At 42.1% G+C, this 27,684-nt stretch overlaps 2 protein-coding genes across 4 annotated transcripts; one reads left to right on the top strand and one right to left on the bottom strand.

The window, feature by feature from the left end:
- The first annotated feature begins 501 nt into the window (after positions 1-501).
- Positions 502-8,085, top strand: c19h14orf28 (chromosome 19 C14orf28 homolog). 2 transcript variants are annotated; one of them, XM_063183449.1, is made up of 6 exons: positions 502-694; positions 2,483-2,633; positions 3,037-3,410; positions 4,564-4,653; positions 5,121-5,255; positions 6,213-8,085. In XM_063183449.1, exons 1-6 carry the CDS (start codon positions 609-611, stop codon positions 6,394-6,396), a joined length of 1,020 nt encoding a protein of 339 aa, XP_063039519.1. In that variant the 5' UTR covers positions 502-608; the 3' UTR covers positions 6,397-8,085. The 2 variants fall into 2 exon arrangements, with proteins under 2 accessions (XP_063039519.1, XP_063039520.1); XM_063183450.1 differs by lacking the exon at positions 502-694 and adding an exon at positions 1,341-2,279.
- Positions 8,086-8,613: 528 nt separating this feature from the next.
- LOC134434826 (kelch-like protein 28) lies at positions 8,614-27,431 on the bottom strand. 2 transcript variants are annotated; one of them, XM_063183444.1, is made up of 7 exons: positions 27,306-27,431; positions 26,116-26,190; positions 25,530-25,796; positions 24,064-24,701; positions 21,439-21,882; positions 15,234-15,442; positions 8,614-13,929 (listed from the first exon to the last, which is right to left on the bottom strand). In XM_063183444.1, exons 3-7 carry the CDS (start codon positions 25,794-25,796, stop codon positions 13,766-13,768), a joined length of 1,722 nt encoding a protein of 573 aa, XP_063039514.1. In that variant the 5' UTR covers positions 26,116-26,190; positions 27,306-27,431; the 3' UTR covers positions 8,614-13,765. The 2 variants fall into 2 exon arrangements, with proteins under 2 accessions (XP_063039514.1, XP_063039513.1); XM_063183443.1 differs by lacking the exon at positions 26,116-26,190.
- Between the last annotated feature and the right edge of the window lie 253 nt (positions 27,432-27,684).

Genomic DNA, 27,684 nt, shown 5'->3' with positions numbered 1-27,684 from the left:
TATGTACAAGATTTTAAAAGCATTCAAAAACCACCATACAGCTGTCACGTAGGCCTAGTGAGTTGGTAATCGCATACGGTACAACATGTTGTAGCCTGGTGCTGCAGCATACGTGTAATATTTACTGTGGAACAATTGAATTCTCACTGCTATATGTTGCTATTGGCTCAAAATGTGCATTCAAACACATAGTTCACCACATTGCACTGGCAGCAGTCACACCACTAGACCACTACACTGAAGTGATGCTCCCACGCTCAGGGTAGCTGCCATGCTGTCTTTCAGATCGGGACGATTGTGCAAAGCAACATGGTATTTCTCAGGCTACCAATGCAATATACAGCACTGTCTACTGTATAGTGCTATGACCAGGTATTATTATTGATTGATATGATTTTAACATCGCTTCCTGGATTCCTGCGCCTGTATTCTATCTCCTCCCTCGTCACGTGTGTGTGTGGGGCGGGGTTGGAAAGTGGGCGTGCCTAGCGCTAGCGACAGCAGGATGTTTGCAGGCAGCTATTGTGGTTGATGAGTAGCAGATCCAAAACACAGGCAACTATTTTGGCTTTCTATCTTTTTAAAGACATGAAGATATTCAAAAGAGGATGGAGAGTCATTTTTGCTCTTTAAATGAGCCCGAAGACTTCAACATTTTAATACCAAATCCCGGCGAAGGGGTACAGATTGAACGGTAACATTTTTATGGCGTTAGCTCGTGCACATAGATAGCACGCCAACACCCCCACAATTTCCTTAATCTTATTCTCTTGAATGACTAATTACCGCACTAGATCAATGTTGTTATCATATCTAGAAAGATGCATGATTTGTAAGGCAAGACAAGTTGAATGCAGTTCCTGCCTGTTTACATCACCACTCCACAACCATGGGGTTGTGCTTTGCATTGCATCGACTGAAACGTCAAACGCTATCAATCATGCATGAAGTTGTCCAAATCTTTTAGACTAGAGCAGTGGTTCCCAACCTTTTTCTTAAGGGACCCATGTTTTCACTATTGTAAGCTTTGGTGACCCAACCACGCGAGCGCCCGCACAAGACGGAGTCACAAGATGCCCTCTGTTTCCTGCGAAAACTTATTTTAGTTATTTTATTCCTCAATTCGTCTTTGGTCAAATATAAAATAAATGTTTAATGTAGCACTTACAATTTGTTGCGTCTATGCATTTATTAGTTAAATTCTTTTTCTTTTATTCAACATGGGCTATATACATTTAAAACGAAACCCCTTAAAATCAAGAGGGCTCCGCGACCCCCTGTGGATCTTTGGCGACCCATAAGGGGGGTCCCGACCCATAGGTTGGGAACCACTGGACTAGAGCAGCATGCATACTGTATGTGTAGAAATGTAATGCTACTATCACGACCTTCCTGATTAGTTGTTGAGTTGGAAAGATGTGCTGCTTATTGTTGGCATATAGCTGCATGACTAGGTGTTGGATGCAGGTTGTGTTTTAGGGACATGTTACAAGTTGAAAAATATGTAGGTCTTTATCTGCTCTCTTATGCATTGAGTATAGGAACAGTTTTTTCACAAATTAAGTCAAGATCTACCAGTATCTGTACATATGATCACATTACACTTCCTTGACACTTAAATCCATGGTTATTTACACTTTATTGCAGGGTATTGGTTACAGGAGCATTGAGGGGTTGGGTGCCTTTCTCTTGTACACTTCAGCTATGGCTGGTATTGGATTTGAATCCTCAACCCTCTGATTCCAAGACAAAGTCCATAGCCATTAGGCTACAGGTTCCCACATAAATTGTGAACATCATGTCATATAGCCTACTATTATGGTCATGCTGGTCAAAGCTTAATGGTATGGAGGAAGGCACCTCCTGTGGATGCATTATGAATGTGTATTCCCTATGTTTGTCTAGTAATTGATACAATAAAGATGTTTGTGTCACAAGTCTTATTTTCTCTCGCTGACCCATGGGCACCGGAGGAGGTGCGACAGATAGCAATGCCCAGCAGGTATTAACAGCTACCTGTACAATCTAGGCAGCAATGCCCAGCAGGTATTGACAGCTACCTGTACAATCCTGATCCCTATGGGCAGTCATGGGTACGCGGTTAGGGTCTCAGACTTGTAGCCCAAAGGTTTCGACTCCCGACCCGCCAGGTTAGTGGGAGGAGTAATTAACCAGTGCTCTCCCTCATCCTCCTCCATGACTGAGGTACCCTGAGCATGGTACCGTCCCGCCCCACTGCTCCCTTTCTGAGAGCCAATGGGGGCTGCCCCCTTGCACAGGTGAGGCATAAATACAATTCTGTTGTGTGCATTGTGCTGTGGTGTGGAGTGCTGTGTCACAATGACAATGGGAGTTGGAGTTTCCCAGTTGGGCTTTAACTCTCGGCTTTCTTTCATGATGTGTTCTCTGAAGAGTATCCATAGATAGTCAGATGAAGTGTAACTTTTTTTTCCCACTTGTTTGTGTGCCGTGTGTTGATAAGGGCCAAAACCTTGTTTGAGGAGATCCGGGCATCCCTCAGCAACAATAATGAAGAGGACCGCTCCTTCTGGCGGCCTGTCCTGCCCTGGGGAGGCATGTATTCCATCCGGGCAGGCCGCAAGGCCATCTCCTGCATCCCTCTGTACGTCAAGGTGAGCCTGAAGAAAAGTATGCATAGTAATATAATTCTTTTAACTTTCCTACATGATATTCATCATTAAAAACATTTGAAATGTTTTGATTATCTTGCTGCTTAAAAGGAATGAATTAAAATGTAAAATTAAATGAATTTTAAATTAAATTCCAATGTAGCCTACCTAGTATTTAAAAATCATTTAACTTATTGATAAAATGCAGCACTTCGACTGTGGTTACTTTTTGTATTGTGACAATATTTTGGTGTAATGCACGTGCTGAGGAAGAAAACGTTTTTTTAGCCATTTTGATCCCATATACTGTACCGAAAACGTACCGAACCATGACCCCAAGTACCGGTACGTAGTAGTACCGAACCATGATTTTTGTGTACCATTACACCCCTATCTTTACGTGAAGGTGAGTCTGAAGAACACCTGCACCATCGATGGCTTCCTCATGCTCCTGTACGTGATCCTGCGGGACAACCAGACTTTCCCACGGGAGGTGGCTGTGTTTCTGGGGCGGGAGTTTGTGGACCACTTCCTGCATCTCATGGACTCGTACGACTACACCACTGTCAAGATGCTGTGGATCCTGGACCGCATGTCCAAGCAGCAGTATCGCTCGGTCATCCACCAGACCGCCTTGGAGATCGACCTGTTTGGGAACGAGCACGAAAACTTCACCAAGAACCTTGAGGACCTCATGTCTACCATTCAAGAGAGCCTGTGCAACAATTGGAGTTGTCCGTCGCGCTTCCAAGAATTCCTCGAGAAGAGCATTACCATCAGGTATTTCATGTGGTGAAGTTGCTTGTGTTTAATTTTAGGCCATGCATTGTCATGACAATGCCTCAGTCAATCAGAGTGCTATTGCAGCATTTTGCTGTGCTCATTCTAGGCCTTCAGAAGACATACACTGCATTTGTACTCAACATAGACTTAAAACACTTCCACAAAAAGCAATGACCAGGGTCATGTCACATGAAATCAGAATCTTTGCGGGAAGTGCTACTCAGTGTGTCTTCTTTTAGTGGTAAGATAGAACCCCAGAACCAGGGTTGCCAGATGAGGCTGATTATTTCCAGCCCGAGAAAAGTTCAAAGCCCTCCTGGAAGCACTAAATCCTGCCTAATTCTATTGATTTCTATGGCCAAAATGTGGGTGTTTTTTCTTTCTACTGAATGCCATTTTTACCCGCAGACGGCCATCCCAAGCAGCCCAATTGGGCAGGAAACCTCCCAATCTGGCAACACTGCCTAGAACTGCTTTGTCATGAATCTGGCACCAATATTAAAGGAACAGTCCACCTCATTTCAAGAAATTGCTCATATGTAGTTACTGTAAGCCCTAGTAAAATATGATGATGCATAGGGTTTTTATTCTCTGTGTTTGCATTGCCTAGTTGAACAGCATAAGCCAATAGCATTACATAGCAATACAAGTCTATGGTACCAAACAAAAATATCATCAAATGTATTTATAAACCACTTACAGTAGTAATAGAGCAGTGTTAGAGATTACCCCACCTGACACTCAACATTAGCATTAGTATTTTGGGTACGATTACATCTTTTTATGAGACTGATGGATGTTAATCTCTACAATCATCTGTGTATCCTGAAAAACATGTTTGCACGGTTAGATGTTGATATTTCGATGGGGTGTGTGTGTGTGTGTGTGTGTGTGTGTGTGTGTGTGGGGGGGGGGGTTGTGGTATGACCCATGGCCTATGGATGTGCTTACTTGTTTATATTTTGTTTATGTTACTGTATTTTAATATTTGTTTTACCTGTCCAGGGACTGCAGATGGAAATTAGCTATATAGCTATAATCTGGCACAAGCCATCTTTTTATTTTACTTCTGTAATCAATGTGTATTGTGCATGGTCCCTGTTGAACTAAACTAAACTAAGTTCATTTTTCCATTCCTTTTCCCCCACAGCCCCCCACATCAGCTGCCTCAGAGGGACCCTATCCAGTCAGCTGTAGATGAGTTTTTCTGCCCCAGGATTGTGCTGTGTCAAGAGTTTGGGTAAGACGTTCACTCTATGCCAAATCTAGTGCATTCCTATTCCTAAGCTATCAGGCATGCATAGGAAGGAATAAAATACCGTACATTTTCCACAATACTCTGGCAGAGATGTATGTCGACTTGTGACTTGAACTTGAGTCAGATTTGAGTCACAAATGACTTGATTTGAGACTTGACATGGCAATATTAGGAATGACTTGTGACTTGACTCGAACTTGGACACTCTTGACTGGAGAGACTTGACTTGACTTGACCGTTTTAGCTTGTAATGACTTGCAATAGCATGCCAAGTCTGAATATATTCAATGTTTTGCATTTATATGTGTATATTATATGTGAAAAAATTACACGAAAAATTGGTCCCAACTCTGCTATGTTAGCAGCAGGCAGCGGCTAGTGTGTCGCTGACGAGTAGTTTTAACTTTGTTTTAATCTCTTGCCTCCCCTTTTCTCTGCGCTGTGTTCAGCTGCAGTGGTCTTCGGGAAGTGTCCCAGCGGGTCTTCTGCCATGGACCCCCACCCTTTGTTATTCTCAACATGGAGATGTGGAAGTCAGAGGAGTTGTCCTATGTGCCCTACCGCTTGGCACTATCTCAGCACAGGTACACCACTCACCTCCTGTAGCAGGGGTGCGGAAGCTTTTTCATTCGAGGGGCCACTTGGAATTCCTCCAAGGGCCATAAAAGTCCTCCGAGGGCCGTACTATGAACACAAACCAGAATACAAACCCCTGTACTTTAGGCCTATATTGAAGGTAGCCACCTTTTAAAACAGACCCCATCTTCTCTAGGTCCCCTGAATATAACTTAATTGTATTGCAAATGTAATTTCTAAGATTCCTGTACAAAATATGTCATATTTCATGTGAAGCTAGCCTGGTCCTGACCATCCCATAATACTACCATTTCATTTCATATTTATGGTCTGGCATTTGTTTGCTCTGAAGCGATTGTAGGGAGCAGGAAGTTTGCACTCAGTTATGGTTTGAAATGATCCCTCTCACCCAATCGCTGGCAGTTACTCAACAACAACATAGCGCAGACCAATGGCTCTGGCGCAGATGTGTACGTCATTGTCACGAGCGTCCTCCCCCTTTCGCCCCCACGTGGGGGGCGTATTCGATGATTGGCTGCTTTCTGGGGGGGCGTTGCGATCAAAATTCTACTGCTCCAGGCACTCCACAGAGAAGCACGGCCAGACTACAGTAGTGGAGCCAATCCTTTGGCGGAAGTACGTAGGATGGCTCGCGAGGCTAATGTGAAGCTGCATAACATTACATTTATATCGGGGGCTGGATAAAACGGCCTCAAGGGCTGTAAAGAGCCCTCGAGACATAGGTTCCCCACCCCTGTTCTATACTGTTTTCAGATGAACTGCAACCAGCCTGCCGCCCAGCCCAGCCCTCACCCAAACACCATGTCCACACCATTATCATAATTACTATGTCCTTACCATTATCATAATCACTATGTCCTCACCATAATCGTGGTGACCAGCGCTGCACTTTAATACCATAGAAAACTTGTTGGCTGACAACAATATAAATTGTGTTTTCTCAGATACTCTCTAGAGGGCGCCACACTCTTCAACAGGGATGAGCACCACTACTCTGCAGCCTTCCAGATCGACGGCTCTTGGATGCACTACGACGGCCTCCGCAGTGATAACCTAATCCTGCTCAACAAGCCACCAGAGCTCCTGCTCCTCTCTTCTCTTGTCTATGTCCGTTGTTCAGACAAGTGACCTGCCGTGGCCAGTGGCAATGGAGTTAGGCTTTTGGAGGATGCCTTTGAGCAGTGGTTCCCAGAATTTCTCCCCCTGCAAACCCCCTTGTACATTTCAATGTGGTTCGCGCAACCTCTTAAACGTATACCTGTATTTTAGTGTGCTGATGGCCACGCAAGTATGGATTCCCTGCGCATTCACTGCACAGTATGCACAGTCGTTTTGCGGAATCCTCTTTTCCAATAGTCAAGGAGTTAAACTACACTTCAGATGGACCCCCCTGCACGCACCCCAGTCTGGCAATGGAGTTGGGCTTTTTGGGGGATGCCTTAGAGGAACAAAATAGCAATATTACCGGCTGCTGCTGCCACACCTACAACAATGTGCACAGATGATGCAGGTCAGGGTTGGAGCGGCTTTTGCCGTCGCAGAACAGAATGATGTGAAAGATGCCTTCTCTCCTCCTCTCTGTTTCTTCTGCAGCTATTCTTGCATTGAGCATTGACTACAAGACAATTACTGCATTTCTACATGTTTCTATGCCCCCTGTCTGTCTTTTTTTAACAATATATGCATCCTTTGTTTTGTAGGCGATCTCTGCCCAGATTTGCGTATACTTGCTATTTATGGCATTTTTGATAATTCCTTCCTTGATATTTCACCAATTGCGTTTGGATTCTGTCCATGATGTGTCTTTAAAAATAAGCCAAGGTGAATCAAGCCAAAGCCATTTTTTTATATTTGATCTGCATGCTTGGAATCCAAGAAATGTTGTTTTATGGACTATAATAGTTCTGGGGTATCAAGTACAGGCTGAAGAGTAAGCGCAGGGTTAACCTGGTTAACTTTGGGGGTTCATTTTGGCCTCATCTACACTACCGTGCATGGATGGGTCCCTTTTTTAAAAATAAATAAAAACTAAAATAAAAATAAGTTGTGCTATTGATTCAGTGACTATTCAAGATTATCTAGGCCAGGGATGTCAAACTCGGGCCCTGTGACCCAACTTTGGCCCGTGGAGCAGTTCTATTTGGCGTTCAAAATCATTTCAATTGTGTATTACAGTTGGCCCACAACATATACCATTAATATATAGAACATATGACTTTAAGTCAAAATGTGTGCATCACAAGATTTATGAATGGGTAAAGTACTAGTGTAACAGCACAAATCTGCACAAAGCAGTATATGACAGTACAAGTAGGGCTTATATACGATGGATATGTGATATCTGCCTAGCTTTAACTCCTTAGCGCAGAGCCCATGTTATAACCTTACTGTCACCAAAATAGTAATGGTTATGTCTTAATGTTAAGGCTCTCAGTAATGTCATAGCAATGTTGTTACAATGTAGTTGAGTATTTTCAGCAAATATTAAACAGGCATCTGCCCCATCAGGCAATACCCCATCTGCATCCTCATCAGGGTACGTATTAAGCGTGTGTAGCCTACTGTACGCACGATGTACTTTATGTGCATTTAAAAAATATATATTTTGAATTCGGGCCGTGACTTCACGCCAGATTTTGATTTCGGCCTGCTGTGAATTTGAGTTTGACACCTCTGGTCTAGGTCCTCTTTTGCCACATGTACTGCAATTGGCTTATCAGGATTATGACCTGGTTCCTACTGTGCAACAACCTATGCACCCCTTTGTTTTTTTAAAGACATTTTTTAAGCATTAAAATTATTTTTGCGTACACTACAGTCATCTGTCTGTTTGACTTTGTTTGTCTGAGCAAGAGTTCAGCCAATCTTATTGACCTCCGTGTTCCATTTCTACACAAAGATGGCGGCTCATGAAGCCTTTAACACACAGATCTCCATGAACATAGTTCCAAAAGAGTTCCAGGAAGCGAGTGAACACATAAAGTGCAGTAAAGGAAAATGTAATTCATTTTAATGTCATCTTTGCTTGTTATGTAGTGGCTCTGTGTTAGTCTTTAAGCAAAAGAAAGACACTGTCTAGAATTATTTGAATTTATAGGAATCATGTCACCAACCGACTTCCTGTACCAGGGTTGTCACAACTCTGAATTCTTATCTACGGCTCTGGGGTGAATTTCTCAAAACCAAAGTTGCTTACTACATTAGCTACTTTATTGTTTTCAATGCATTTTCCCATTGGCAACTACCGAAGTTGCTAACAGGCTAACAACTTCTCTTTTGAGAAACTCACCCCTGGTCTGAGCCACCAAGATGAGGAGGATGAGAAAGTGAAGATGACCAGCGAGCAACCTTGTAAGGCAGGCATTTATTATGTATTAACTCCACATATGTACACCACACATAAATAAATAAACTAGCAAAAATCAAAATTGATTAACCAGTTAATGATTGTGCTGCTTCTAGTTAGGAAGTAGTAATAGACTAAGACTGGACTGACTGACTGATCATCATCAGCAGATGTGTCCAACCTAGTGGTGCAGTCCACAGAGATGTGACCACCAAGCTAACTCCAATCTCCTAATTCCAGTAATAATCAACTGCCAAGCTTATTTCCAAACAATGATCAGACATGATGACGTGAAATGTAAAAACAAGATTTTGACGTTTGGCTAAACATTGACATCAAGGTTTTTTTTGTTATGTTTTCTTAAGTTGCAACCCCAAATCTAGTCACTATGTATACGTAGGTCCTTAACTTTAATATCATTATTCTTTTTTTCTTTCTCTTTCTTATTTTACACATTTTTAGAAAAGCACTTGGGTGAAAAGTGGCAAAACAGGACATGGTAATAGAATCCGTATATTATATACACACATTATACAAACAGACATTCATACACACCTATCAGGAAACATATGGTACACACATATCCCTTCATTTTGCAGTTTCACGTTTTCAGATTTAGATTCGTTTTTCACAACAATATACATTGACAAACAAAAAAAACAAACAAAATAAAAACCCAACCTGACCACCCTCTCAGCAATGTCTGTGTGTGTGTGCGGTGGTTATGGGGGGGGGGGGGGGGTGTTATGACACATTTTGTTGGACATAGAAAAGTAGTAGACTTAAATAATATCCATGGATGGATATCTAGAAATTAGGTGAGCTTACTGATTTGTTTGTCCATTTCTCAAGCATGACCCATCTCCCATTTGAAATCAAAGTGAAGGGTGGTAAGGCGGTAGTGCCTTGCAAAAATATTCATAGGCCTACGACTTTTTGCCACGCTACACCCACAAACATATATTTGATTGATTTTTTTTTTGTAACATAACATAACACAATAATGAAGAGGAATGTAATTTAGATTTGTTTTACAAATAAAACAAACTGAAGTTTTCAAATAAGCTGACTCATGTCAGTGCCTGCTAACATCTTATTGGTAGGGTAGTTTACAGTGGTTTAACACCAATGTCAGGAATAGGCTAATAGACATGATTTTTCTTTAGATAAGGGATGTTGTGCATAAAGCAATCAAATCATACTTAGGGATGGCAAAATGTGAAGTAAATTTAAACCAAATAAGGCTACATGTAAAAATAAAAGTAAAGTAGTCCATGTTAACAAGTAAAACATTTTAGTAATTAGAGAGTAATTTCTCTAGCAGAACATTATTTCATCCAGATGGTCAGGTGTAACTAGCCTGGTTCTCAACGTCGGTGAGAACCAGGCTAAGGTGTAACGCCTTCTGTGATAGCTCTGGGGTATGAATCCCTTCACAAAGCTGACCTCCAAGCTTCTTCAGAACAAAACAAGACATGCATGTAGCATTCAGCCCCGTCTACATGGATTAAAAAAAACCAAAAAACAAATGGATTAAAACAAAAAAATTTTTAACAAAAATCTTCAAACAATGACGGCAAAAAGACATGTGCTGAGTGACGTGTCATGAAGTTGGGATCTCTAAAAGGAGCCCGGAATGGCTGTCAGTCTGTTAGTCACACAGCAATCACAGCTGATTTGATTCCTCCTCCTGGCTAGGCGTGGTTGTCCTCGAGCATGATCAGTCCAAACTGGTCCCGGTGTGCAGAATTACATCTGGCACAGTAGCCTTTGCAACCAGTGAATGGGTGAATATGAGGCATTCAATGTAAAGCGCTTCAGGTTACTCGTACAAGTACGAGAAGACGCTATAAATGCAGTTTTGTTAGTATCTACCAAATAAGTTAAGAACAAAGTGTACAAAATAAAATGTAGAAAATAAGTAAAAAAAAAAAAACATGACTTGAACACCAACAAACAAAATGAAGCTCACACCACGATTTCCAGACATTTGCCTTCACCTGACGATTAGCAGTCACTGACAAACACAGACATGCCACACAGTGGATCATAGCTGTAACCAGAAACACCTTGGCTTCATGAACACACAAAGAACATATCTCTGCTTGTAGAAGAATTGTCTTATTGCATTGTCTTGAAATGCCATACATCCTGGGGACAATTAATTTTTACCATGTACAACATATTGATATTAAAAGTATCAAATGGTTTGGTACATTAACCTACGCATACCAGCTCACATTTTCAAGTCCCAACCCACCTTAACTGTAATAGAAATGGTACTATATGATGAAACTATTCACACACAATGTTCTCACGAAATTGGATGCGTTTCTGGGCATCTTGTTTGCCTCATGTTGGGGTTGAGAAATTATACTGCATAAACTCCCTTATGTAAAACTTACTACCTTACTACAGTTACTCTAAATGCCCCTTCCATCAAGCCAAATGCAAAATGCTGAATGTAACATGTAAGCTTGCTGAGCTCAAAAAAAGAAAAAAGAAAAAAAGGTGTATTTTGGCACTTGTTCTCAGAAGGCCAGTGTGCATTTGTTAAGTGTAAAACTAAAAACAGTGACTAATTTCTTTCTGGAGACACACAGATAATACAGATACAGGTAAGAACAAGGACCGTTTCTAAGTATAACCAGTAAATAAGCAGCACATTTGTTGAAATGCTGCTGACTAAACAGGCGAAATGTTCCATCTAAAGAGACGGGGGTGGGATTGAATGAGAATAGTGGAATTGCCTCAAGCTGGAGGAGCCCCTCTAGAAGACACAAGAGGGCAACTCCAATCAAACACAGGTGAGAACATAATGTCCATTCAAGACACAGGTGGGAAAATAATGTCAAATCAAGACACAGTCACCATTTCCCAATGTCAAGTGTATGAGCCTTGGTAGTGCGTCAGCCTAATAAGTCACGCCCAGTGATTGGATACTCCGCAGAGTTCACCAAAGAGTATACAATCACTGGCCGTGTTTTTGCGAAGGCTAATACACTTCGAAGGATGCACACTAGACATTGGGAAACGGCCATCGTCTTGACTGACTGGCACAGACCTACAGCTATCCATAGCCAAACTATAAAAAAGGATGAATAGATGTCTGGCCAACATCAGCTTGGAGTCTGTTTTACATCAAGAACTGTGACCTTTTCTATATGGTGAAGAAAAAAAAAACACATTTACAGGCACGCATGCACGCACGCACACACGCGTACACAATTATTGCATGGATTTGTAAAGCAAGCTTTTATCCTCTCAGACAGGTTGAAAAGTGACCCAATTACCACAACATAAACAATGCCATACCATGAAGTAAATCCTACACTTTGACACAAAAGCTGAATCCTGAATCCTAAAAAATAGCACCATTAAAGTATTTAGTATTTAAACAAGTGACAAGATGAGACATGGCAAAGTAGTATGGTAAAACTAAGCAAGATCCAGTTTCATGCAGGTGATCAAAAGCACACATTCAGACATACACATATTAAATAACCTGATTAAAAGCAAAACAAGAGGAAACGGGGTGAAATATGAAGTGCTACAGGAGTGAATGTTTAGCTGTACTACAAGTACTACAGTGGTATTAGAACTTTTCCACAAAAAAGACAGAAATTAAATGAAAAGAACTTGCAAACCACCAATGTCATGAATGATCACCACACACACAAACACACAGTGCGGGAAACATTTACAGGCAATGCATTAGAGAACATATTCTCTTGTTCACTCACGCGTGCACGCACGCACACACGCACGCACGCACGCACGCACACACGTATGTACGCGCACACACACATGTACGAGATATGATGAGACACCTTTAAGATGCTTATATTTTCAAATCTAAACACGAGGGATAACAAATGTATTCCCAGGAAAGCTGACATTCATGGACTCTCATACATTGGGTAACTACTTCAGGGGAAAGATGTCTTAATAGGAACTGTCTGTAGGTCTGGGATTTTTTTTTTTTTTTAAACTGAATCAGTCAGGAACATTCCAAATAATAACCTTGTATCAGCATATACAATGGTCATTTACACATTGGAAAGATACATTACCAGTCTAAAATAATAATAAATATTTATTTCCAAACCTGTCCTTACGATGTAAGATATCTTTAATTTCATAGAGAAATGATCACATTTTGGCTTTCCGGTAATATATATTTGTTATTCTCTAGCATTTTGTAGATTCAAAGACATAAGCAAACGCGTCCCTTATTCTTGGCACACGCCATGGTTTGTGTGTGTGTGTGTCACTATCACTCGAGAGAGAGGTACAAGAGTGAGATAAAGGCAGCCCTTATTAAGTGCGTATAAATATTTAGTTTTTTTTTCTTTCAATTTTTTTGTGAAGCACTGTTTCTTTTTTTAGTGCAGACAACTTGGCCAGCAGAATCACCACCACTCTACCGGTTGTGTTTTGTCTTATACACACACAAACTTCCACGCTGATCAATTGCTTGGCCCAACATGCATACAGGAAGAGGTGAACATTAGTAATATGCTCACCTTGACCACACTGTACTAGGAAATGGGTCACACCCCACAGCTAACGCCCTGGTTAGAGCTGAGAGACCGATGACAGAAGACAAAACGACATGCATGTCAGGAGTGAGAAACTTAAGAAACACATCCAGTGCTACTGTGTAAACAAAAACATAACACAACAAATGAGAAAAAAATATATAAAATGTTGATGAAAGCAAAGACACTGAATTCTATCATTCTGTTAATGGCTCAAAGAGAGAAAAACACAACACTAGTTCTTCTCTTTGTAGGTCTCAAGACTGTTCTGCGACGATCTGTGCGTTCTTCCTCATCCTCTGTCGTCTCGTTTCTCCAACGGGACTCTGGTCATCTTTCTGGACCCAGATGCTTGCTCGTCAGCTTCAATATCCTGCATGCATTTTGTCCTCCAGTCCAACAGGGGGCGAGCTTTTACCACTCCATTCGCCTGCCTGCCCGTCTGCCCTCCATCTATCCATCAATCACCGCTGTAGAGCGAAACGAGGTTGATCTAGGGGACGAATAACAGAAGAAAACCCCAAAAGAAAACCATTCGTTTTTTTTCAATCCCTCCTTCTTTCTTGCTGTGCATCGGTGAAGAGAGTCTGTCCCCCAGGTGACCCTAGGGTCAAAGGGCAGTAAGGCCAAAGTTACAGCGACAGCACATCATGCCACTGGAGTCCTGCCAACTGTCCGTGATGGGGTTGTAGCGCTGCACAGTGTTCAGGTAGGAGGAGCCTGAGTGGCCCCCCACCACGTACAGGTAGTCGTCTACCACTGCAGCGCCAACTCCTGCCAGACAAAACAAATCAACAACACACACGCAGTCACATCTGAGGCCAGGGCACAGGGCACAGGGCAGCGCATCACATGATTTCACCATTAAGAACGGCCGCACACCGGCTCCGACAAAGTGCGGCGCACTTTTGCTTCCGACAGAATTCGGACCCCCAAACCCAATTTCACACAAACATTGCATTGATAGTCAATGGGCGGCGCCGACAAAATAGAACTTGTCTCTAATTGCTATCGGACATCGGCGAATGTCCGCGGACATCGGCGCCAGTGTGCGTGGTTCTATTGAAAACAATGGAATCGAATTTTAGCTGAGCAGTGCTCAGCACTTTGTCGGAGCCGGTGTGCGGAAGCCCTAACTCTAGAGCAAAGACTCTTGAATACACAAGCATAACCAAATACAATAGCCTTTTAAATCTCTGGAAGACCTGTGTATTTCATGCTGAAATGTCTAATTTCTTTACATGCACCGGTCATACAAAGAATTGTCATTACGTTTCCTTTCCACACAGACCAGTGTTAATTTTGTCAGCTTTTTTTGATTTAGTCATAGTCTTAGTCACAATGACAAAAATCAATTTTAGTCTTAGTCATATTCTAGTCATTGCCTTCCCAATTTAGTCTTAGTCTTTGTCTAAGTGACGAAAATCAATTTTAGTCTTAGTCAATTTTTAGTCATTTTAGTCATCACTGTACATAATAGAACTTCTCCACACACTGCTTCTCTTTTTAACATACGTATATCATTGACTGTACAGAATAAACCTTCTCCATACACTGCTTCTCTTTAACATATATCACACTGTGCAGAATTAAACTTCTTCACACACTGGTGTTAAATAAAATAGAGAAAAAGAGAACCAGTGTTAATTTAGTCAGTTTTTTAAAATGTAGTCTTAGTCTTAGTCACAATGACGAAAATCAATTTTAGTCTTAGTCATATTTTAGTCATTGCCTTCCCAATTTAGTCTTAGTCTTACTCTAAATGACGAAAATCAAAAAAGGGCTTTGACGAAATATTTTAGTCATAGTCATGGTTGACGAAATTAACACTGACACAGACATAGACATAGTTTAGGTAGAGACATAGACAAGAAGACATACAGACATTAAAGTGCAACACAGGACAACAAAAGACATAGTAAGAACATACAGTATGGTAAAAAAAATATTTGTGTTGTGCATATATTTACATTGCTGTCGGTGTAATGTCATCACAAATAAAAGAAACATGACCATAAAGTAATTAAATAAACTCAGCGAGCCGGGTATGGTGTATTGAGGGGGTTCACTTCATTTACCTGTGCGGGGCTCATTCATTGGTCGACACACTGTCCACTGGTTCTGGTAAGGGTCGTAGCGCTCGATGCTGGAGAGATGAGAGACGCCGTTGTGTCCCCCCACCACGAAGATGAAGCCCAGCATGACCCCCACCCCGAAGTTGATGCGCTTGTCTGCCATGGGGGCCACCATTTCCCAGGCATCTTTACTCGGGTCGTAGCGCTCAACACTGAGTGGTAAGTCCAAGTGCATAAAGACAACACAACAAAACAGATGACCGTTAAAAATACTGAAATACACAGACTGAAACACACACACACACACACACACACACACACACACACACACACACACACACGCAAGCCCGCCCGCCCGTCCACCCACCCACCCGCACGCATCACATTTAGGGTATTGACTAGGGCTGGGTATTGCAGCCATGTTCCTGTATCGATTCGATTTCGAAGATGCTGTTGCCTATTTTTATATAAAAATGTCAAAGGGCTGTAGCTTGACAGTGTTAACAGATTGCTAATTTGTAATAAGTAGGCCTAGGCCAAATTGACTAATACCTACTGGGTATTTTCCATAGACCTAAATTAAACAAAAAGAAAAAGAACCAAAAAAAACGATTTTGCGCCCTGTGAATCGATTATGTGAATTTTAAATGAAATGGATTGATTATCGAATAAATCGATCGATTATCGATTCAATCGATTATTTTACCCAGCTAGTATTGACATTTGCTAAAGTAATGTGTGGAGCAAGAACATCTGAATATATTCATCTACTTCTGGAAGGCTGCAAATAAAAGAAATGACAATCATTTTATTTCAGGACATATTCATACCAGCAGCAGCGCATATTATTTCCTACACTATTTTAATACTTATATCCATTCCAAATGTATATATAATGGTGGCAATTGATATTAAGGGGGCGTGTCAGTCATGTTTTTGTTTCGTTTACAAACACAGTGTTGTGAGGAGGGACAAGACACTGGCAACCACGTGAGCAAATTATTTGACAGACAGCGGTTTCCAACAATCAGAGGTTGAGTTGCACGCAGCCAGCGGGAAACAAAAATGTAGAACCCATCTATTGGTTAACTTATTAAGAGACTAAGCAACTCTGTATTTCTCTCACATCAGTTACAGTTTCAGTCTTGAATTAACTTGGCAGTGCAGGGTCCTCCTGAAACCATAACAAAGTTACAGGGGACTTAACTAGAGAACTGGCTTTCAGGGCATGCACTTTGGAAATTTGGTGAGACAGAGCGAGCATGTGTGCGTGTTTGGCTGTGTGTCTGCAATCAAAACAAAGTGTCTGCAGAGACTCAGGTGGTGTCAAGGAGATGGCTCCACAACAACAGAGCTCTGCAGCTCTGTAGGCAACGTGGTTGAAGCCAAGACAAAGGAGACATCTCAGGGGGAGAAACTGGCACTTATCGTCGTTCCCAAGAGGATCTGGCCATATGTTTTTTTCCACCATCACCATTAATTTTGATGAGAAGACATTGTCGATGACAAGAGACACTTAGAATGTTTTAACACTTGTAGTTTACAGCAGAGTAGTTTAGGAGAGAAGAGAGGTGCACCATGCCAAAAAGGACTTTTGCACCTTGGTAGACGACAAACATCTAGATCTCCATCTCAATCATTTTGCTGTTCAGCAATTAGCAAACAGCAATGAAAGTAGAAGAAATGAATCTAAGGTAAACAGTTGTGGTGAAGGGGTTGCTGATGCAGCAGATGGGTAGTAGTGTCTTCATTCATAGAAAGTGGAGAAATGTCATGTTCAAAACTAGACTGCCTGTGCAGTCGCCTTCGACTGCTTAAGGCAGGGCTATTCAATTGGAGGCCCGGGGGCCACATGCGGCCCAGATGCAGTCCACATGCGGCCCAGGCAAGGCCTCCAACTGAAGCAGTATACATTTCAGTTTTGTTACTGCAGTACAACACATTATTCGCTTGTGAATCTTCTGCTCGTCTTATACATTCACATTCAATGTGGTTAAGTTTTAGGTTAGAGGGACATGTTTAAAATTTGTTTGTGGACTACTGATTTTAAGTGTCATTTCAGTGGTCGTGATGTCTGAAAATGGGCGGCCCGACTGCAGTTCTTGGTTTCGAAATGTGGCCCAGATGAAATTCTAATTGAATAGCCCTGGCTTAAGGTATATCCCCTAAACGCGACGCTTCCAGTCCCCCATTATTCCTACCACTCCCGTCCACCATTTCGTAAACGTATATGATACATACAGACATGACATGACGTGCATAGGCTTAAAACCAAACGACTATTGTGAAAATGAAGCAAAAAATGGGGCAAATGGTAATACTGTTTTAATGGTTCAGTGGATATACCACATTAGGTACAGTGTAATAACCAGTGTAACAATATTTAATACAATGTTATACCAGTGTAACACCGTCATTTTTTTAAACTTACATCATGTGTTTGTGCGTAAGTGGTATTACATGGTATTGCATATTGTTACACTGGTATTACACTAGTATTACATGGTATTAAATATTGTTACATTGGTTATTACACTGTACCTAATATGGTAGATTCACTGAAATGGTGAACCATGAAAATAAGGTGTTACCGGGCAAATCAATCCACCCAGTCAGAAGTTATGGGCCAAATGAAAATTCCGCCATTTTGAAAGTGTTGTCTTCCAAACTCGAATCAGTTCATGACATGAACCTACCCTAGAGCATTCACACACAAAATCTGGGACAAATCCATCCACCCGGTCAGTAGTTATGGGCCAAACAATAATTCGGCCATCTTGAATTCAGCCATCTTGAAAGTGTTGACCTCCCAATTCGAAGCAGTTCATGAACCTACCCTAGAGCATTCACACACCAAATCTGGGACAAATCCATCCACCCGGTCAGAAGTTATGGACCAAACAAAAATTCGTCCATCTTGAATTCAGCCATCTTGAAAGTGTTGACCTCCCAACTCGAAGCAGTTCATGAACCTACCCTAGAGCATTCACACACCAAATCTGGGACAAATCCATCCACCCGGTCAGAAGTTATGGACCAAACAAAAATTCGGCCATCTTGAATTCAGCCATCTTGAAAGTGTTGACCTCCAAACTCGAATCAGTTCATGAACCTGCCCTAGAGCATTCACCCAAAAAATCTGGGAGAAATCCAAACATCCGTTCAAAAGTTATCGCGTTAACACGAAAGACCTTACGCGGCGGCGGCGGACGCGGCGCACGCAAAACCATTACATCCCCGACGCTCCGCGTTTCGGGGATAAAAAAATAGCAGTGTTGACATCGGTCTTTGGAAACTCTAAGATGGTCTGTACAAACTAAGAAATTCTTGTCAATTCACCTTTGCTGAGCATCCTAAACTAATATTTGGTTGCTTAACCATGGTTTGGGACAACTGTTTCGCATCTGTGGTGCATGGAATCAACCAAAGTCTTGACATCTGTCTTTGGAAACTCTAAGATGTTCTGTACAAATTCTTGTCAATTCACCTTTGATGAGCTTCCTAAACTAATATTTAGTTGCATAACCATGGTTTGGGACAACTGTTTCGCATCTGTGGTGCATGGAATCAACCAAAGCCTGGCAACGGTCAATGGGTAGTGCAGCCTAGGTTAACTGTAGGGCTGGGAATTGATCCAAATGTCCTGGATCGATTAAATTCCGATCCAGAAGGCTACGATCAGATTCGATCCACGATCCAATCCGATTCGATTCGATATCGATCTTTTGTATTGCTGGGCTGTCACTTTAACCCATTTATGCCTAGAATTCTAAGACCGGTTATAAAAACCTAAATATCTCAGCCTTTGATGCCCACACAAACATGAAATACCTTGGTATGTGAGAAATAAGTGGGAAACTGTGGAAGAGAGCTACATGATGTGGATGAGAAAATAGCGCCTATAATGACCAGCAAAAGATCGATCCACAAAGTTGTGAATCGATATCGCCCTTTTCGAACGTGAATCGATATTGGATCGCGATTGGATGTTTTGAACACAGACCTAGTTAATTGTACTACATTCCACAATTCCTCTGCATTTTTCTTGGCTTTTCCTCATGAACAGCATCTTTTATGTCCACCCACAAGTTTTCGATGGGATTAAGGTCCGGGAATTAGTTAGATGCGGTTGGTCTGGAACCATGATTCTGCTCACTTGTTGGTGTGTTTGGGGTCATTGTCTTGTTGAAACATCCACGTGAAAGGTAAGTCCTCTTCAGTATACTTATTCCAGTATCCCGATGTACTCAAACTGATCTATGATCCCTGGTATGCAGTAAATAGGACCAACATCATAGTACAAACGTAGTACAAAAACATACCCATCATGATACTTGCACCACCATTAGATAAGATTAGATAAGATTGTTCTTTTTGGGTCTAAGGGTCACAGACAGTTTGCCGGACATCCTGCAAATGAAGAATTCAACCCATAATACACAGTGAAGACGGTTGGGCATGATGATGCAAGCATCATTATATGTGGATGTTTTCGCACTAAGGTGTTGGTCTGATTTCCTACATGCCAGCTATCATGGGTCAGTTTGAGTACATTCTGACGGGGACCATTATTGCATGGTATGGGAACTGTTCTCAATCCAACAGGAGACCTCTTCAGAGGGTTGTACGTACAGCTCAGAACATATGCGGCTGTGACTTACCCTCCATATTGGAGCTACTCGAGGGAAGGAGCATCAGGAAGGAACACAATCTTGGCTGATCCTAGTCACCCCAACTGAACTGTTTTCTATATTACCATCTGGGAAACGGTACAGAAGCCTGAAATCTCACACTACTAGACTCCAAAGTAGTTTCTTCCAACAAGCAGTCAGATTACTGAATTCATGCTGAAGACAACAAGGCACTTTCTCTGCACCCCCCCTCTTTTTTATTTTTATTTTTTAAATCTTTTTGAGGACACAAAAAACACATTTTTTTTTACTCTTTATAGGCTTCAAACCTATAATAAGACGTAATAAACTAATCTTGAATCTTGAATCCATGTAGAGAGCAGAGAGAGGGTCCGAGGCACTCTGAAGTAAAGTTAAAAGTCCTTTATTTTTCTAAGTTAATGTCCCGCTTTGAAGTAAAGTTAAAAGTCCTTTATTTTTCTAAGTTAATGTCCCGCTTTGAAGTAAAGTTAAAAGTCCTTTATTTTTCTGAGTGCGTTGGACCCTCTCTCTGCTCTCTACAAAGATTTTCTTAGTTCCCAAATAGAATGTCTCTGGCACAACTGTAAAGTTGGAGACCAACATATTTGTAACCTCTCAGAAAGGGATAACTAGACACAAGTCCTCACTTTGACAAGATTAGGATAAAAAACAAAACAAAAACAAAACAAAACAAATTAGCACACATACACAAAACGGAAACTTTTCATATTCTTGGACCATTAAAATAAAGACGAAATTATCACAAGCTAGACATAAAGGCTACATTTAGGCTATCCTGTGCACAATAATACACTAATAACTAGTCTGCACTCTTGCAGAAAATGCAAAAAGTGAGCAACAACTGTTCCGATTCTGCCTACTGACAGTTAATGCTGAACACTGCTGAGTCATTCCAATGGCTTATATGTTAAAGTTTAACTTAAACTGCTGTTATTCAAAACCTATAGAGAATTTGCAAAAGAAATTTGCAGTCAGACCACAACCTCTCTGACAAACAATCCACTTTATACATGGGTCTTTCTTTAAACATTCGTGTTGTGAGGAGGGGCAAGATGCTAAGCAGCCAACCATGTGAGCTCATTTTTGGACCGACAGCAGTTTCCAACAATCAGAGGTTGAACAGTGCGCAGTCAGGGTCGTGCAGCCAGGGATTGTTCACAAATGTTTAACCCATGTTCAGATTTTATGGCTGAAAAACCTTTTTCTCACTCTGACCTCCTAGATACATTTCATCATTGTTTTCAATGGGCACAAGAAGTCGCACAAAATCGTCAGTAACAAAAAAATGACAAGAGGTACCCTCTCCAAACCAGGCCGGTCGTTTAAGTGTTTGAACAGTGAAGCCCTAGGAGGAGTAGTAACGTTTTAAAATTTCCACAAATTTCCAAACTTACGGCAGACAATAAGCAAGCAATAAAGAGGACTAGGATTACAGTAAGTGGGATTTGCTGGGTGAAGTCCTAATAATAACAACAACAACAACAATAAATCAACTTCAAACATCACAGGGAGGTCCCTGGAACTATGGTACTCACCTATTCATATGAGCAGGGCCATAGCCCCCGATGGCGTAGATCATGCCGTCTAGCACGGCCGTGGCGAAGCAGCTGCGCGACTCCGTCATGGGCGCCACGTGCTGCCACTCCTTCACCTTAGGCGAGTACCGCTCCACAGACTGCAGGTAGTACTGGCCGTCGTAGCCGCCGAGCGCGTACAGCTCGCCCCCGAGCACCACCAGCCCCAGTGTGCTGCGGCACTCAGCCATGCGCTCCACCGAGAGCCAGGTGTTGCTGTCAGGGTCCCAGCGCTCCACCGAGCTCTCGTGCCGCCGGTAGCTGATGCCCTGACGCATGTGTGTGGCGATGCCGCCCACCACGTACACCTTCTGGTCCACCACCGCCACGCCAAACTCGTAGCGGGGGACGCTGAGGGGCGCCAGGCCGATCCACGAGTCCGTCTGGGGGAAGTACATCTCCATGCTATATAGAAAAGTATTATTATTAGTAGTAGTAGTAGTAGTAGTAGTAGTAGTATTTATTATTATCTGTACTACACAGGGCTTTTTCTGAACGGGGAAATAGGGGCGCTCCACCCTCATACCTCCGCGGGTGCACCCTCCTACTTCTTTTTTTTTAATATATATAAATTACTTTTTTGAGCGCCCCTAGTAAATTCCCCCCTTCACCCCCCGCAACCTGTCATAATGCTCCCTCATGCCAAAAATTCCTAGAAAAAGCCCTGCTACATTTCATAACATTTACATTACATTATAACCAATATACACTAAAGATCAAAACGTCAGACCCTCTTCGATGTACTTTCATCATGAATGTTTAATGGTCAATAACAAGTTCATGTTTGTTTAATTTAGACTATTTCATTTTACTATGAGATGCAGTTCTATGCAGTGTCATGTCTGCTTGCTGGAAAACAATCCAAGACAACACAAGTGCTCATTCAATTTCTACAGGAAAATAACATTACAAATCTAAAAGGAAGACTGTTCAATGTCTTTTCAGAATCAAAACCATAACTATACTGCCTAAAGTATTCAGTAACCTGACTTGACTCACACATGACCTTAAAGGGGTATGCCACTTTTTTGGGGCTTAATACAGTTAAAATCGTTGGCTGGGGTTTATAAAGGTGGTAAAGTGTCTTATTTTTCATGTTAAGTGTTGTCTTGCTTTAAGACGAGTTAAAAGAGGGAATATGTCGCTAAGCTAGTGAAAGTCAATGGATCCGTGTAGCAGCATGCTACACGGATCCATTGACTTTCACTAGCTTAGCGACATGCTCCCTCTTTTAACTTGTCTTAAAGCAAGGCAATGGCTTACATGAAAAATAAGACACTTTACCACCTTTATAAACCCCAGCCAACGATTTTAACTGTATTAAGCCCCAAAATAGTGGCATACCCCTTTAACTGCAATCCCATCCCTAACCCATAGGGTTCAACATGATGTCAGTCCACCTTTAGCCGCTATTACAGCCAGTGTTGCCAGATTGGGCGGTTTCAATTGAATTGGGCGGGATTTAGTGCTTCCAGGCGGGTTTTGAGCAATTTTTGGACTGGAAATCATCAGTTTCATCTGGCAACCCTGATTACAGCCTCAACTTTTCTTGGAAGGCTATCCAGAAGATTGAAGAGCTTGTGGATTTTTTTGACAACTTTTTTCCAAAATTGCATTAGCTATCCAGTAATGCAAAAATGCATTAAGTTAGCTATCCAGTAATGCAACATGAGCTGTAAGGTACTTTGATTGAAATAGCTTTTGATCTCAGTGACTAATCTAACTACAGTATGTCCTGCTAATGCCACTAATGTCACAAATGACCACTTTCAGGTCTTTACAACAGTTAAACATTTTGAAACTCTGTTTTGCGTAATACTTTGGATGGAACAGTGCATTTCAAGCTTTTTCTTAAAAATAAAACACCAAACACAATCATCATTGGAAGGATCATTCAAAAACATGTGATCTACTCTAACTGCTAATTGCTTGACTATTAAGATGACCGTCATTTATATTCACTACTGATGAACATCAATGAACAATGTCATTTGCATAAAATATCATTTGCACACTATATGAACTTCACCTATTATTATTACAACCGATTTAAAGGGACACTGTGTGAGATTTTTAGTCGTTTATTTCCAGAATTCATGCTGCCCGTTCACTAATGTTACCTTTTTCATGAATACTTACCACCAGCATCAAATTCTAAGTATTCATTATGACTGGAAAAATTGCACTTTTCATACATGAAAAGTGGGATCTTCTCCATGGTCCGCCATTTTGAATTTCCAAAAATAGCCATTTTTAGCTGCAAAAATGACTGTACTTGGACCATACTAGAAAATATTTGTTTAATACTTAGTAAACTTTCATGTAAAGATCAAATTTGGCAATAGGCAGCCCAATTTCAATAAGCAGCATAGTTGCAGTACCTTTTTGACCATTTCCAGCACAGTGTCCATTTAAAACTCAAGTGGATAGAGGACCTCATACTTCAACAGAATTACAAAATTGTCAGAGCAGTTTTTTGCATTTTGAGTGAAATTAAGGCAACATACTATTTGTATAATTCTCTAACCATTTTTTTTTGTTGGCAGTCCCACACTCTTATCTGCAAAAAGAAAGTTTGGTCGTTACCTCTCGAGCGTAGCAAAGAGTCCAGTCTTGCCTCCGATGGCGAGCAGGACCTTCGGGGCGCACCGAGGTCTTGTGGAGAGCACAGTCTGGTAGGAAAGGCGGTGCTCTGGCATGAAGTGGTACTTTAGAGCCTCGTTCAGCAAGTGCTTACAGGCGTGGTCATCGCGGATTAAGTGGTTGGCCTCGTAGAGGCGAGTGAGGAACTTGACGCTGAGCAGCGGCAGCCGCACGCAGTGCAGGAGCTGGGACAGGTGCTGCTGGCGCTCGCTCACGTCGTACTTAATCCACGACTCCAGCGCGTAGAACACCGTCTCCTCCGTCACCACCTTCAGGCAGTCGTTGGAGACGATGTCGTCCAGCTCCGTGCGCGTCAGCTCAAAGAACTCCTCCGTTTGGCACACCTCCTCAAAGTTCTCGCAGATGAATTTGGAGGCGGCCAGGCAGAGTTCGTGGCAGCCGTAAGTCTCTGCGAAGCGGGAGATGCCGATGCAGTTCCCGGCGTCCAGCTGGCCCTCGAGGAAGCTGCAGCACTCCTTCAGGACCAGCTTGACCTGCAGGAGGTTGGCAGCCGGCAGCAGCGACTCCACCGTCTCCTGAGAGATGAAGACTGTACCAGTGTAGGCGTACTCCACGATGGCCTACATTACACAGAAGGCCAGGGGGAAGAAAAAAGGAGGGGGGGGGGTTATGTCTGCTCTGTTGCCTGTGCTGATATTTCAGATTTTCATATTTCCTGATTCTGCTTGATGACGACATAACAACAATATTCGTGCAGGGCATGCTGGGATGCGAGTTCAGTTCAGTGAAATAAACGGCTGGTATGGCTAGAGTCGTACACCTGTGTGTGTAGTGTATTGTTTACAACCAATTGGGTGGATATTCATAAGGACTACACAACACAGGAAGAGTAATTGGCATCGTGAAATGCTTTCATTAAATATACACTCCTCCAAAAATAAATAAAAGGAACACCAAAACAATGCGATGAGAATCATACTTCTGTGACATCAGCCTGTCCAATTAGAAAGCAATAACTCATTTTGAATCCATTTTGCATACTGTTGTGCAAATTTAACAAGCAATGATTAGACATTAGAGGAAATGCAGTTAGTAGATTGGGTGCAATAGCACCTAAAAATGTTTGAGGTGCACAGTTCAACCAACGCAAAACAAAAAAAGTTAGTCTAGCTCTAGACTAGAGCCCTGGAGGAGACACAGAATTTAATAGTAGTCTCAATGAATTGAGGGACCCGGCCCTAGTAACAATGGCTTAATGGTAGGGCACTCGTCTACTACGCGACTGACCCGGGTTCGAGTCCGGCTCAGGTCCTTTGCTGACCCTTCTCCATCTCTCTCTCCCAACTCACTTCCTGTCATTACTACACTGTCCTATCAAAATAAAGGCACCCCCCCCCCCCAAAAAAAAAGAACTGAGGGACCCAAAAAGTGCAATGGCATGGCATTACCTTTAATGCGGTTTCGTCAATGCACTGGAACTCCACCTCGGAGGTCTCCTTCTCAGACAGGTTGCCGGTGAACATGGCCTTGAAGTAGGGACTGATGCTGGCCAGCACTACTTTGTGAGCATGGATCTTGGAGTCGCCCACGCGCAGCACAATGTCACACAGCTCATGGTCCTGGCGGAGCAGCTGAAGACCCTGCAGCAGCTGCTCGGAGTGGGGCCGCGTCAGACTGGCAAGCATGTAGGACTGGCCCTGCTGCTGCTGGTCCATCTGCACATATAGACAGATAGACAGACAGATAGATATGATAGATATGATGGATAGATAGAAGTGGAGCTGCGCAGAAATACAGGTCGGGCAAGAGCCAGGCAAGCATAGGATAGCTTTAATGCCAGATTCATGCAAATGCAATTCTAGGATTCTACCTTGCCACAAAAAAGGCACATCTAATTGTATGAAAATCTGAGTTTGTCGGGTCCAAAGAGTGTCTGATGTCTTGAGAAATGGCCCAATACCTTTTGGGGCATATTTATCTGAGCAGCAAACAGATTATAGGCTCAACCTTAAATTCCCACCAATCGCTTCATACCTGGAGCAAGAAGTCAATCCAACCACCTTCTCTAATGGGATCAGTGATGTAGGTGGTTCATCAGAGCTGTCTGTGCTGGAGAGACAATTAGCGCATCACTGATCATGCGCTTTGACAGAATGGTCTCAGGAACGCCAAGGCTGCATTTGAGAACAACAACTTGGGAACTATTTCAAACGGACATTGATACATCCCAGATGATTCGTGGCCACAAAAGCAAACCGCAAAATTCAGTAGTTAAACCAAGAAAATTAACTTGGCGTCCATAACAAATGTCACACAATTTGGAGACACAAAAGGCTGACGTTGAGTTTCAAGCTATCTATCGAGTTCACTTCTTCCTGTGAGACACAAACTGACATTACCACAAGCAAAGCATCATGCTCCATAATGGAGAAAATGATCAACTACATTGAAGAAAGAGATATAGGCGTAAATTAACGTCAGTTGCTTCTGCAGCTATGTCTATCGGCTAATCAATGTTATTGTGCTGCCCAACGAACAGGGTACTAGGGTAGTTAACAACCAGGAAGCAATTGAACCATTTGTCATAGGATAAAATCAGGACATAACAATGTCATCTTGTAGTGTACAACTGACACTCTTGATACCGACACTCGCTATGGAATAAATACAACACAAAGATATTCATTATATTGTATTTTTCTAACCACTAGCCGAAATCTCTTCAGCCATTTAATGCTAACGCTAACGTGTTGCTTGTTAGCTGACGTTTTGGCATGGCACTATCTTGCACGTAACACAATTTGTCAACCCTCTACACTAAACGGACTAACACAATGTCATGCTAAGTAACTGAGTACAGGCTTTCACATCGACATTGACAGCGTTTGGTTTGATATTTGGCTAACTCGAAAATATTGTAGCCCACTGAATGCCGTGGCATCGTTCAACAATAAAAGAAACGGTCGCCATTGTTAGAAAAATGCAATAGTAGTCATTATAAACACATTAACGTTAGATATCACTGTTTAAAAGAACAACACAGGAACTGTCCGTTATCCAAAAAGCCATTAATAGCAATACTCGATGTTAGCAGGAAATCCAGTTATCCTAGTCCCTGTGACAACCATCCCCATTTGCTAGCTGACGTGAGGATTGCAGGCACATTATTCACTACATACCAAGTTGCCTGACAAGAAAACAGAAGGAACACAGACACCAAATACCTGTATTGATGCTGCTGCTGTTCTGAAACGGTCACTTTTATTGCCTTGGAGAAGTTCTCTTCATCGAAAACGACAAAATTGTCTAGCGTTACCTTGCCGTCTGCTAAGAAAACAAACACAAATCAGCATCAATCTACGTCACTTCCGGAATTCTGGACCACACTCACAGAGCTCATTTTCATTGGCTAGAAGTAACCTCAAAAGGTGTCCATCAGGGATTTTATAGGCCTACAAACATGATACAGATGAAGAATGCATGAGGGTGATGATTCTATGTAAGAACATTGTGTGTGTGTGTGTGTGTGTGTGTGTGTGTGTGTGTGTGTGTGTGTGTGTGTGTGTGCGCGTGCGCGCGTGTGTAGCCTACCTTGAATAATGA

Source organism: Engraulis encrasicolus, chromosome 19, assembly GCF_034702125.1.
Source record: "Engraulis encrasicolus isolate BLACKSEA-1 chromosome 19, IST_EnEncr_1.0, whole genome shotgun sequence".
NCBI lineage: Eukaryota > Metazoa > Chordata > Actinopteri > Clupeiformes > Engraulidae > Engraulis > Engraulis encrasicolus.
Note: the sequence above shows the minus strand (reverse complement) of the source record. Positions and strands in the feature narration are given on the sequence as shown.